At 44.6% G+C, this 14710-nt stretch overlaps 1 protein-coding gene across 1 annotated transcript in view; it reads left to right on the top strand.

Annotated features, from left to right (window-relative positions):
• The window catches only part of ap3b1a (adaptor related protein complex 3 subunit beta 1a), a 76317-nt gene that overhangs the window by 28071 nt on the left and 33536 nt on the right, over positions 1-14710 (top strand). Inside the window, 12 exon segments of the mRNA XM_080766385.1 lie at positions 813-995; positions 1284-1439; positions 3219-3316; positions 3735-3789; positions 4048-4119; positions 5336-5398; positions 6574-6706; positions 7502-7611; positions 9283-9459; positions 11133-11319; positions 12825-12955; positions 14423-14564. Of these exon segments, the coding sequence (XP_080622511.1) occupies positions 813-995; positions 1284-1439; positions 3219-3316; positions 3735-3789; positions 4048-4119; positions 5336-5398; positions 6574-6706; positions 7502-7611; positions 9283-9459; positions 11133-11319; positions 12825-12955; positions 14423-14564 (1507 nt within the window).

Raw genomic sequence — 14710 nt, 5'->3', positions numbered from 1 at the left:
TTAAGCTGTGTGTGTGTTCAACAGCACAGCCATGACGTTAAGCTGTGTGTGTGTTCAACAACACAGCCATGACGTTAAGCTGTGTGTGTGTTCAACAGCACAGCCATGACGTTAAGCTGTGTGTGTGTTCAACAACACAGCCATGACGTTAAGCTGTGTGTGTGTTCAACAACACAGCCATGACGTTAAGCTGTGTGTGTGTTCAACAACACAGACATGACGTTAAGCTGTGTGTGTGTGTGTTCAACAACACAGCCATGACGTTAAGCTGTGTGTGTGTTCAACAACACAGACATGACGTTAAGCTGTGTGTGTGTGTGTTCAACAACACAGCCATGACGTTAAGCTGTGTGTGTGTTCAACAACACAGACATGACGTTAAGCTGTGTGTGTGTTCAACAACACAGACATGACGTTAAGCTGTGTGTGTGTGTGTTCAACAACACAGCCATGACGTTAAGCTGTGTGTGTGTTCAACAACACAGACATGACGTTAAGCTGTGTGTGTGTGTGTGTGCGTACAACACAGACATGCAAAATAACACTGACAGCTGTGAGGTGGCGAAAGCTTGTCCTGCATAGCAACCGTTGCTAAACTGTTTGGAATGTCATTGATTGGACAATCGCTTTTTGGGGGTGGGGTTTAGCAAAGGCCTAATTACCCAAGAACGACTGAAATGTTCAATCAATCAATCAATCAATCAATTATGCAAAACATCATGGCAAAAGGGGCGTTTGTGTAGTAATTATGTGTCTGTCTCTGCCTGTCTCTATATCTGTCTGTCTGTCTGTCTGTCCGTCTGTCTGTCCAGCTGGTGGCAGGCAGCGTAGTGATGTCATTCGAGGAGGTGTGTCCAGAGCGCATCGACCTGATCCACAAGAACTACCGTAAGCTGGTCAACCTGCTGGTGGACGTGGAGGAGTGGGGCCAGGTGGTCATCATCAGCATGCTAACACGCTACGCTAGGACGCAGTTCACTAGCCCCTGGACCGAGGTACGCACACACACACACACACACACACACACACACACACAGTGGAGGAGTGGGGCCAGGTGGTCATCACCATGCTGTCACGCTTACGACCTTACAGGCATATGCAAAGAATCAACTTATGTAACTTAGACGGCATTTTATGTAGACATACCAGTAGCAGTCTATAGAGCGTTGCACACTGAATTAAAAGCGTCTGATAAATGCTTAAAATTGTTGTGTGTGCGTGTGTGTGTGCGTGTGTGTGTGTGTGTGTGTGTGTGTGTGTGTGTGTGTGCGTGCACATTTCAGGGCGCTACATTCGAGGACAACGACAAGGCGTTCTACGAGTCAGACGATGACAAACAGGAAGTGACATCATCATCATCAAAGCCGTACGTGATGGACCCTGACCACCGCCTGCTGCTGAGAAACACCAAACCTCTGTTACAGAGCAGGAACACTGCTGTGAGTAGAGACACCACACCTCTGGTACAGAGACACCACACCTCTGTTACAGAGACACCACACCTCTGGTACAGAGACACCAAACCTCTGTTACAGAGCAGGAACACTGCTGTGAGTAGAGACACCTCACCTCTGGTATAGAGACACCTCACCTCTGGTACAGAGACACCACACCTCTGGTACAGAGACACCACACCTCTGTTACAGAGACACCAAACCTCTGTTACAGAGTAGAAGCACTGTTGTGAGTCACGCGCGGTCCGCGGTTTCAGGATTTATATTCAAACATAGCAAAAAATAGCAAAACGCTTGTAGATCGGCTAACGCTGAGTCGCGTTTTGAGCTTGTAGATCGGCTATTGTTTCGCTACGACAGTAATATGCAAAGTGGCTCCTCTGGAACGAATGTGGAAATACTGTGGCCTAGGGTATTTGAGTAGTACAGAGAGGAGAGGAGAGGGGAGGGGAGGGGAGGGGAGGGGAGGGGAGGGGAGGGGAGAGGGGGGCTGGTGTCTTCAATCTTCATACAGCTCCGTGTCTGACATGGACTCACGACTGACACACGTCACACACACACACACACACACACACACACACACACACACACACACACACACACACACACACACACACACACTCGTACACACGCACACGCGTGCTGTTAGACTGCGCACGCACACTCTAACAGCCGTAGCTCGGCTGTTTCCGGTCCTGTATGTGTGACATTCTTATATGTTGAATTAGTATAGTAATATTAACTATATGTATGTAATATTTATTAGTATAGTAATTACTAAATATTTGTAGCCTATTTATTAGTAATTAGTATTATTATAGTAATGTAAACGTGTAGCTAGGTGTAATGTTAAGAGTCCACAGAAGACATGTAAATATGAAATAAATGCTTAAACATGTAGCTATAGGTGTAATGTTAGAGACCACAGAAGACATGTAAATATGAAATAAATGCTTAAACATGTAGCTATAGGTGTAATGTTAGAGACCACAGAAGACATGTAAATATGAAATAAATGCTTAAACATGTAGCTATAGGTGTAATGTTAGAGACCACAGAAGACATGTAAATATGAAATAAATGCTTAAACATGTAGCTATAGGTGTAATGTTAGAGACCACAGAAGACATGTAAATATGAAATAAATGCTTAAACATGTAGCTATAGGTGTAATGTTAGAGACCACAGAAGACATGTAAATATGAAATAAATGCTTAAACATGTAGCTATAGGTGTAATGTTAGAGTCCACAGAAGACATGTAAATATGAAATAAATGCTTAAACATGTAGCTATAGGTGTAATGTTAGAGACCACAGAAGACATGTAAATATGAAATAAATGCTTAAACATGTAGCTATAGGTGTAATGTTAGAGACCACAGAAGACATGTAAATATGAAATAAATGCTTAAACATGTAGCTATAGGTGTAATGTTAGAGACCACAGAAGACATGTAAATATGAAATAAATGCTTAAACATGTAGCTATAGGTGTAATGTTAGAGACCACAGAAGACATGTAAATATGAAATAAATGCTTAAACATGTAGCTATAGGTGTAATGTTAGAGACCACAGAAGACATGTAAATATGAAATAAATGCTTAAACATGTAGCTATAGGTGTAATGTTAGAGACCACAGAAGACATGTAAATATGAAATAAATGCTTCAACATGTAGCTATAGGTGTAATGTTAGAGACCACAGAAGACATGTAAATATGAAATACATGTAGCTAGGTGTAATGCCATTCTATTCTCCAGGTGGTGATGGCTGTGTCTCAACTCTACTGGCATCTCGCTCCTAAGCATGAAGTCAGCATCGTCACCAAGTCTCTGGTTCGCCTGCTGAGAAGCCACAGGTGAGAGACAGAGAGAGCTATTGAAAAATAGCAGATCTACAAGCTCGTAGCGCGCCACTCGGAGCTTGTAGGTCTGCTATTTATTTATTTTTATCGTGAAAATGTGGCGCTAATCTTTGAATGTATATTCTTTCAGAGCGAACGCTTTAAACTCGAATCTTTGCTTCCGGTGTGGGGGTCCCTGGAACAACATATTTCCATGGCCGAATACATATAGTTTTTGGGGTCCTTGACATGAAATATGGCGTATTTCAGAAAGCTGTCAGAATCTAGAAGACATTTTTTTAAATGTCGACATCATATCCTGTGTTTCTGTGACGTCATATCCTGTGTGTTTCTGTGATGTCATATCCTGTGTTTCTGTGACGTCATATCCTGTGTTTCTGTGACGTCATATCCTGTGTTTCTGTGTTGACAGAGAGGTGCAGTACATCGTGCTGCAGAACATCGCCACCATGTCTATTCAGCGCAAGGTAAGAATCTACACACACACACACACACACACACATACACACACACACACACACACACACACACACACACACACATACACACACACACACACACACACACACACACACATACACACACACACACACACACACACACACACACACACACACACACACACACACACACACACACACACACAGTAAAACATATATATATATTCACACACACACACACACACACACACACACACAGTAAACATATGTTGTCATTGTTTTCAGGGCATGTTTGAACCCTACATGAAGAGTTTCTATGTGAGGTCCACGGACGCAACACACATCAAACAGCTGAAGGTATGACATCACTATGGCATCACTATGACATCACTATGACATCACGAGAGATGAGATGAGATATACTTTATTAATCCCCGAGGGGAAATTGAAGTGTTACAACAGCAAAGTGCATAGAAGCTAAAAACTAAAAACTACTGGACAGACAGAAAAAAAGGTTCACACCTGTGTGAACCAAGTGGTGCAACTCCCCTCCCTCTCTCTCTCTCTCTCTCTCTCTCTCTCTATCTCTCTCTCTCTCTCTCTCTCTCTCTCTCTCTCTCATTAGAGACACAGCACTACCCCTCTCTCTGTTTCTGGCGCCCCCTACTGCTATAAATATGTAACATACCCGTGCTCATACACACACACACACACACACACACACACACAGGTACACAGGTACACAGGTACACGGACAAAGCTGGATGTAGAAGTGGTTGCACCACTTAAAAACAGACACAAAAGGACATAAACACACAATACCAGGACCATATGGGGGGGGGCATCACTATGACATCATCCACACATCAAACAGCTGAAGGTATGACGTCACTATGACATCACAATTTTATTTATTTATTTGACAGGGACAACGCTCATTAATCAACATGTCAGTTTTCACATCAATGTAAACGGGCCAGAGTTTAGCCAAAGCTACATTTCATCTGTAGTCCCTGCAGGGCAGGCTCTTACAAAGTAAATGATGAGAGAAAGACAGAGTAGGGCGCCTGCACACAACACCATGCGTTGATGCCATGTGTGCATTATGTGCAGGCACCCATCACTACGTCCATACAGAAACACAGTACAATACAGATAAAAGAAAGACAAAGTGTAGGGCGCCTGCCTATGACATCATTCACACATCAAACAGCTGAAGGTATGACGTATGACTAAGATGCTACTGCTACCATATTTGGACATGCTGTGTGGGAGTCTGGGGGAACACATACAGAACAATATCACAATAAGAATGGTCAATCTGTCAGATTACTACAGTGCTCACCAACCAATCCGCTATTCATAGAAAACCTACAAGATCTAGTCAACCTCAACCCAAGGCCTGCAATAAAACACTTCCAAGAGTTAAGGAAACATTTAAGCAAACTGCCGCCGTGCACAGAGAATGTACAGTAATGTGTGTGTGTGTGTGTGTGTGTGTGTGTGTGTGTGTGTGTGTGTGTGTGTGTGTGTGTGTGTGTGTGCGTGTGTGTGCGTGTGCGTGTGCGCGTAGCTGGAGATCCTGACCAACCTGGGTAACGAGTCCAACATCTCCACAGTCCTCAGAGAGTTCCAGGTGTGTCTCTGACCTCTGTAACCTCTCTGTCTCTGACCTATGACCTCTGTAACCTCTCTGTCTCTGACATATGACCTCTGTAACCTCTCTGTCTCTGACCTATGACCTCTGTAACCTCTGTCTCTTATCATATTGACCTCTGTCTCTGACATTTAACCCATTCCTACCGCACAACGTGTGGGAACGTCCTAGAGCTCACTAATAATCATGATAAAATGGCACGATTTTTTCCTACTCAGTCTGTGTCTCATAGGAGGGCTGTGGGCAGATCATTTTTTACAAAAATCGTGAGAACGTTGGCTTCCATTTTCGCATTGCAACTTTTCAGGACTAGAAAGCCTGCAGTTTCTATTAGCTTGAATTCCCCATCGATGATGTCACTGGTGGACGGGTTTCTGAACTGCCCACAGCCCTCCTATGAGACACAGACAGAGTAGAAAATAATTGCTTATTAGTGAGGACCTATTATATGAAGATAGGTTGAAAAGTGGTGAAGTGGTCCTTTAACGCTTCTACAGAGACTTTATCGTAATGATCGTAAGGAAGCAACGTATCGTAAGCAAGCAACGTTATGCCTCGGAACAGAAGGGGGGGGGGGGGGGCTTTCAGAGTAAAAGCTGACATATCTGCTCAGCACCCCAAGCTTCTATGTTGAAAGAAATGCCGGCGCTCGCCAAAGACGTCTTTAACGTCATTTTAACATGGGGTGGTTGTGTTGGGTGGGGTCTACGTAAAGAGCCAGGACAAGGTGTTTAACATGGGGTGGTTGTGTTGGGTGGTTTCAGACCTATGTAAAGAGCCAGGACAAGGTGTTTAACATGGGGTGGTTGTGTTGGGTGGTTTCAGACCTATGTAAAGAGCCAGGACAAGGTGTTTAACATGGGGTGGTTGTGTTGGGTGGGGTCTACGTAAAGAGCCAGGACAAGGTGTTTAACATGGGGTGGTTGTGTTGGGTGGTTTCAGACCTATGTAAAGAGCCAGGACAAGGTGTTTAACATGGGGTGGTTGTGTTGGGTGGTTTCAGACCTATGTAAAGAGCCAGGACAAGGTGTTTAACATGGGGTGGTTGTGTTGGGTCTACATTAACATGGGGTGGTTGTGTTGGGTCTACATTAACATGGGGTGGTTGTGTTGGGTCTACATTAACATGGGGTGGTTGTGTTGGGTGGTTTCAGACCTATGTAAAGAGCCAGGACAAGGCGTTTGCAGCCGCCACCATCCAGGCCATCGGACGATGTGCCACCAACATCAGCGAGGTGACTGACACCTGTCTGTCAGGACTGGTACTGCTGCTGTCCAACAGAGACGGTAAGATACACTGTGGTTATAAATCTGTACCCTACAGAGACCATAATGGTGTAATCTGTACCCTACAGAGACCATAATGGTGTAATCTGTACCCTACAGAGACCATAATGGTGTAATCTGTACCCTACAGAGACCTTAATGGTGTAATCTGTACCCTACAGAGACCATAATGGTGTAATCTGTACCCTACAGAGACCATAATGGTGTAATCTGTACCCTCTACAGAGACCATAATGGTGTAATCTGTACCCTACAGAGACCATAATGGTGTAATCTGTACTCTACAGAGACCATAATGGTGTAATCTGTACCCTACAGAGACCATAATGGTGTAATCTGTACCCTACAGAGACCATAATGGTGTAATCTGTACCCTCTACAGAGACCATAATGGTGTAATCTGTACCCTACAGAGACCATAATGGTGTAATCTGTACCCTACAGAGACCATAATGGTGTAATCTGTACCCTCTACAGAGACCATAATGGTGTAATCTGTACCCTCTACAGAGACCATAATGGTGTAATCTGTACCCTACAGAGACCATAATGGTGTAATCTGTACCCTACAGAGACCTTAATGGTGTAATCTGTACCCTACAGAGACCATAATGGTGTAATCTGTACCCTCTACAGAGACCATAATGGTGTAATCTGTACCCTCTACAGAGACCATAATGGTGTAATCTGTACCCTACAGAGACCATAATGGTGTAATCTGTACCCTACAGAGACCATAATGGTGTAATCTGTACCCTACAGAGACCATAATGGTGTAATCTGTACCCTCTACAGAGACGGTGGTAGCAGAAAGCGTGGTCGTCATTAAGAAGCTCTTACAGACTCAGCCCTCGCAGCACAGTGACATCATCAAACACATGGCCAAGCTGTTTGACAACATAACGGTATGACATCACTATGACATCACACAGCACAGTGGCATCATCAAACACATGGCCAAGCTGTTTGACAACATAACGGTATGACATCACTATGACATCACACAGCACAGTGACATCATCAAACACATGGCCAAGCTGTTTGACAACATCACGGTATGACATCACTATGACATCACACAGCACAGTGACATCATCACTTCTGAATTGAATTTCAATTCACACATTAATCATGTTACCAAGATTGCCTTTTTTCACCTTAGAAATATTGCACGAATCAGAGCCTATTTTTCTTTGGACGATGCAAAAACGCTAATCCACGCCTTTGTTTTTTCTCGGCTTGATTACTGCAATGCACTTTTTTCAGGACTGCCTAAGAAAACAACTGACAGATTACAACTTGTCCAAAATGCAGCAGCCAGAGTTTTAACTAGAACTAAGATGAGAGAACATATTACTCCAGTTTTGGCATCACTGCACTGGCTTCCGGTTGTTTTTAGGATTGATTTTAAAATTATTTTACTTGTCTATAAAGCTCTCAATGGTCTCGCACCTTCCTACCTACATGACTGCCTGCCTAAATATGTCCCAAACCCCCCTAAGGTCTTCCATGCTGGCCTGCTCGCTTTGCCTAAAAAAATGGCAACAAAAAAATACGGGGAAGCAGCTTTTTGCTTCTACGGGCCGTCGGCATGGAACAAACTCCCACTGTACCTTCGTCAGGCAGCCTCTGTAGACATTTTAAAAGCTCAGCTCAAGACCCACTTCTACAACATTGCTTTTAATTGATCTTTTATTTTTAATTTTTGTTATTCACTGTATTGCATTACTGCTTGTTTTTAATGTTTTTGCCTTGCTTTTCTTTTATCCTCCATTTTTCTGTAAAGCACTTTGAGCTGCATTTCATGTCAAGAAAGGTGCTATACAAATAAAGTGTTATTATTATTATTATTATTATTATTATTATCATCAAACACATGGCCATGCTGTTTGACAACATCACGGTATGACATCACACAGCACAGTGACATCATCAAACATGCTACCTCGTCATGTATAACGGTGACATCACATGTTGAGCTTGTATATGTTATTGTATGAATAGTATTTATTTCGGCTAATTTTGGACTGAGGTCGATGAAGAAAAAAGGCTTCACACAGGCTTCTAAATCCTAATAGTTCTCTGAAAAACCCCATGTTTCTATGTCAGTCTTTTTCATGTCAAGGACCCCCAGAATGATCTCTATTGGGCCACGGACCCCCATCTCAAAATATGTAGTCCCAGGGACCACCCCCCCCAGAAGCAAATATTTGAGTTAAAAACGTTCACTCTGAAATATATATTCAATGATTTGCGCCACATTTTAACGAAAAATAAAAATAAAACATCAGACCTACAAGCTCATAGCGCGCCACTCGGTGGCACGCTATGAGCTTGAAGATCTGCTATTTTTCAATAGCTACATTATGTTATAATGTAGCTATTGAAAAATAGCAGATCTACAAGCTGAGCTGTGAGTTTGGTTTGGAGCAGCTACATGCATCACTGAGTCTCTGCATCTTCATGTCGCTGTGTTTCCATTGACAGTGAATGGTAGACTGCATCTTTGCATCTTCATGTCGCTGTGCTTCCATTGACAGTGAATGTCTGATCTCTTGTATATCTCTAATGAACAGGTTCCCATGGCGAGGGCCAGCATCCTGTGGCTGATCGGCGAGTACTGCGAGCGCGTCCCCAAGATCGCCCCCGACGTGCTGCGGAAGATGGCCAAGAGCTTCACGGCCGAGGAGGACATCGTTAAGCTGCAGACCGTCAACCTGGCCGCCAAACTCTACCTGACCAACTCTAGACAGGTAGAGTTAAACCGTTAACCTGGCCGCCAAACTCTACCTGACCAACTCTAGACAGGTAGAGTTAACCCATTAACCTGGCCGCCAAACTCTACCTGACCAACTCTAGACAGGTAGAGTTAACCCGTTAACCTGGCCGCCAAACTCTACCTGACCAACTCTAGACAGGTAGAGTTAACCCATTCAGGCCTGACCTCGAAATTTAAAAAAAGCCTTTTGAAAGATTTTTTTTTCTTTTTTCAAAAATAGCTGACCTACAAGTTTGTAGTGCACCACTCTGTGCCGCGCAATGAGCTTGTAGGTCTGCTAAAGTATAACACAATGCTTTAAAACACCAAAAGTGGTTCCCAAACCTTTTCATGTCAAGGACCCCCAAATTGACAATAATTAGCCCGGCGGACCCCCATTTGAAGAGAGATGCCAGGGACCCCCATTTGAAGAGAGATGCCAGGGACCCCCATTTGAGGAGAGATGCCAGGGACCCCCATTTGAAGAGAGATGTCAGGGACCCCCATTTGAGGAGAGTTGCCAGGGACCCCCATTTGAGGAGAGATGTCAGGGACCCCCATTTGAAGAGAGATGTCAGGGACCCCCATTTGAAGAGAGATGCCCGGGACCCCCATTTGAAGAGATGTCAGGGACCCCCATTTGAAGAGATGTCAGGGACCCCCATAAGAGAAGATTTTTACGGCTCTAGCAGTGATTCTCAACCCGTTTAATTTTAATTTCAAGGACCCCCAGTTTGACATGCGTTAGGCTATGGACGGACCTATCCCTGGGACCCCCAATATAATATTGTAAAATCAATGTTATTTTGTACACTCTCAGAGTTACAGACCCATAAGGGGTCATTTAGCTGGGGCCCCCCTGGAACTCCCTCAAGGACCCCTTGGGGGTCCCCGGACCACACTTTGAGAACCACTGACCTACATAATGTTTCTAATACCTGGTCTGCCCTGAACACTATGCCAGTCTAACCAGCGATCCCACACAGGGGTAAGGGGTCGACACTATGCCAGTCTAACCAGTGATCCCACACAGGGGTAAGGGGTCGACACTATGCCAGTCTAACCAGTGATCCCACACAGGGGTAAGGGGTCGACACTATGCCAGTCTAAACAGTGATCCCACACAGGGGTAAGGGGTCGACACTATGCCAGTCTAACCAGTGATCCCACACAGGGGTAAGGGGTCGACACTATGCCAGTCTAACCAGTGATCCCACACAGGGGTAAGGGGTCGACACTATGCCAGTCTAACCAGTGATCCCACACAGGGGTAAGGGGTCGACACTATGCCAGTCTAACCAGTGATCCCACACAGGGGTAAGGGGTCGACACTATGCCAGTCTAACCAGTGATCCCACACAGGGGTAAGGGGTTGCTTTGGAGTTGCCCCAAACTGCAAGTGTACGTTTGAGTGAGGAGTCTGCTATAAATAACAAGAGATAAAATAAGTAATTTCCTCTTTTTTATTATAAATATTTTTCTCTGTATTCGATATCGGCTAACGCCTAGAGATTGAGGTATCGGTTTAGGATCAGGACATTCCTAATAATAATGATATTAACCCCTGCCGCTCCACAGACCATATCATAATAATAATAATAATGATATTAACCCCTGCCGCTCCACAGACCATATAATAATAATAATAATGATATTAACCCCTGACAGACCAAGCTGCTGACCCAGTACATCCTCAACCTGGGGAAGTACGACCAGAACTATGACATCAGAGACCGCACGCGCTTCATCCGCCAGCTCATCGTCCCCAACGAGCAGAGTGGCGCTCTCAGCAAGTACGCCCGGCGCATCCTCCTGGCGCCCAAACCAGCGCCCGTCCTGCAGTCTGCCTTCAAAGGTAAGAACCCCCAAACCAGCGCCCTAAGAACCCCCAAACCAGCGCCCGTCCTGCAGTCTGCCTTCAAAGGTAAGAACCCCCAAACCAGCGCCCTAAGAACCCCCAAACCAGCGCCCGTCCTGCAGTCTGCCTTCAAAGGTAAGAACCCCCAAACCAGCGCCCTAAGAACCCCCAAACCAGCGCCCTAAGAACCCCCAAACCAGTGCCCGTCCTGCAGTCTGCCTTCAAAGGTAAGAACCCCCAAACCAGCGCCCGTCCTGCAGTCTGCCTTCAAAGGTAAGAACCCCCAAACCAGCGCCCTAAGAACCCCCAAACCAGCCCCCGTCCTCCAGTCTGCCTTCAAAGGTAAGAACCCCCAAACCAGCGCCCTAAGAACCCCCAAACCAGCCCCTAAGAACCTCCAAAACAGCCCCCTAAGAACCCCCAAAGATCACGAGTTCTACTGAATGTGTCAAACTGACATATTGATCCTATGACACACAGTGTGGCTTCCCCCCCAGTAGGCTACCTTCACATTCAGTAGATCCTGTGATTTTTTTGTGTGGCCAGATGTAATTTCTTGGGGTTTATTAGGACTATAATAAATCGCCATAATATTTTGTAAAAAAATACATATTTAGCCCCATGCTCGAATTCCCCCCCCCCCCCCCCCCCCCCCCTGAAAAAAAGCTAAAGTTGTCCTTTAAATAAAATGATGCTGGTGAGACCGAGACCAATAACGTTGTATTCCTCACTGCGTTCAGCCCTTTGCCAGAGTTTTCCTTTATCTTATTTTATTATTATCGACGTCGCGGTCGGATAGAGACCCTTTAGCAGCTGTTAACACTAGAGTGTCTGTGAGGTGGCCTTACTGCAGTCATCCAAATGTTAGAGGTGTAGTGAAATGAAAAAGACGTTTTTCACACTTTTAGACCATATCCGTGGTCATCATATGGGCATACCTAACAATGGATGCCAAAAAAATGGGAAACTTCTCATTTCTGTGTGTTTTTATATCCAAAGTCCATAAAAACGATTGTATTTTTTATTTATTAAAACGAAAACGTGCTGCGTGATGACGTGTAGAGATACACATTGATAAAAGCCAATTAAAATGAAGCTCACCCGTTTAATTCCCCATGTCTGCGCATCCGTGCAACACAGCTGCTTCTGATTACAGATTACTCCGTTTTTATTTCCATTCAAGATAACATTCAGACAGTGTATTACTCGGTTTCAACTTAATCATCACGCTAAAATATGTTTCTGAAAACATTATAGGGTAGAAATAAGCCACATAACAGTAAACTGGTTGTGCTGGCCGACCGTCTGATTTATAAACAAACGCATACCACGCTGTAGCGCATAGCATTGCTACCGTCCCATCGCCTGAAGGGATGCGACACTCTGATTGGTTCAGAAACTTCAGACCGGTGTTTCATGTGGAAACACCATTTTCATGTTGTTCACCATTTCCGTTTCACTGCGCCTTTAAAGGTTGCATATTTGGACCTTTTGTCTTCCAGACAGAGACCGCTACCAGCTGGGCACTCTGTCCCACACTCTGAACGTCAAAGCGTCCGGATACCTGGAGCTGTCCGACTGGCCGGAGGTCGCACCGGACCAGTCCGTGAGGAACGTGGAGGTGTTGGAGCCGGTAGGTCTTTATAGTCCTACTGTACCACCTGACCTGGAGGTCTATAGTCTACTGCAGGGGTAACCAACCAGGGGTTCCAGCTACCAGTAGCGGGAACCTTTCAAGTCGATCCCGAAGCGTCAGACTGACGGGCCGACAGCCATCACTGCCAATACACAGCAGAATGTCGTTCGCAAAAAAGAGCAGATCTACAAGCTAACAACGTGTAGAGGCTCGATGCATTTTAGCTTGAAGATCGTTGAATACTAAACTTATTTGTTAAGTTCAAACTCCAACTTTTAACCAAACGTGGGAGAAACACTGCACGGCTGCACGCACAAATAAAGAGTGCACTAGTGCACGCACATGACGGATTATTATCGATCAAAACAATCCTTAGCGTCGCTTAAAAGCATGTGTTGCACAGCATGAATGATAAGTAATCACCGACCTGGCTGGATAAATATCACTATCACAAAGTGTCAAAATGTTTAGTGCCGCTGTCAAAACATGACACAGTGAGAGTTGAAGATTCTAACTATTGGAACAAGAAAGCCACAGTTTTGAAGGAAGTGGGTCCTAGACAGGGCTTGACGCTTAGCTCATGGATGCATGGATGATAGACAGACTATCCGTTTTTATCCTGCTGTTCTATCATGGGATATTCGATGCAGGGCAAGATGCTCGATTGTGAATTAAATTGTAACATTCTCCTTGGCTTTGACTACTTCAGACAGAACATCTGACACACAGCTACAGTAGACTATTCATGTACTAAGCTGGTAACTTACTCGGCTGCCTACCGTTGCTCGTTAAGCAGGTCACACAATGGATATGGACCACTGATATTTATCCAGCCAGGTCGCTGATTACTTATCATTCATGCTGTGCAACACATGCTTTTGTAAGCGACGCTAAGGATTGTTTTGATCGATAATAATCCGTCATGTGGGTGCGCGAGTGCACTCTTTATTTGTGCGTGCAGCCGTGCACAGTGTTTTCTCCCACGTTTGGTTAAAAGTTGGCGTTCGAACTTTACAAATAAGTAGTATTTGTAAAGTATTCAACGTGTCGGGGACGCTATCATGAACTCGTATGACTGACTCACATCTTAATGACACCCTCAGACTGGCAATCACTAAATATGAACCAGATTTCAAAACGCTTGCAGATAAAGTGCAGTCACAGCAGTCTCATTAAAGGTGGGCTGACCCTGAGAGTATGTCACCATATCTGTGCAAATATATATGGTCATGTTATGCCTATGTCATTTGAACATCTGCCAATGTGAATATTCATTGAAATGAGAAACAAAATATTGTGCTGTAAAAGCAATTCATGTCCTTTGCATTTTGTTTTATTTAAAAAAAACTCAACAAAGAAGTTTATTTGTATTTTTGTCCCAATATTTGTTTTATTTCTATTTCTTTCATGTGGAGGAGTGTGTGTGTGCTCATACTGTGTGTATTCTCTCCGTGGTGCGTTCAGGTGAAGGAGTGTGCTCCGTCCGTGGGGAAATCCAAACCCTCCAAATCCTCAGACAAGTTCTACTCTGACTCTGAGGGGCAGGAAGAGGCGGAGTCTGGCAGCGGCAGCAGCAGCAGTGAGGAAGACAGCAGCAGCAGCGAAGGTGTGTTTAATATGTGAGGGTTGTAGCTGAGGAGGTCCCTATAACCATAATATAGGTGTTTAACCCATTCTGACCTGAGATCAGATTCATACGAGGTTTCCGCTGGACACACACTGGTCTGATTAACCCATTCTGACCTGAGATCA

The sequence above is a fragment of the Protomyctophum bolini genome, assembly GCF_963924005.1.
Source record: "Protomyctophum bolini genome assembly, chromosome: 6".
In the NCBI taxonomy this organism is placed as follows: Eukaryota; Metazoa; Chordata; class Actinopteri; order Myctophiformes; family Myctophidae; genus Protomyctophum; species Protomyctophum bolini.
The sequence above is the reverse complement of the archived record's forward strand: the minus strand, read 5'-3'. Positions and strand labels throughout refer to the sequence as shown.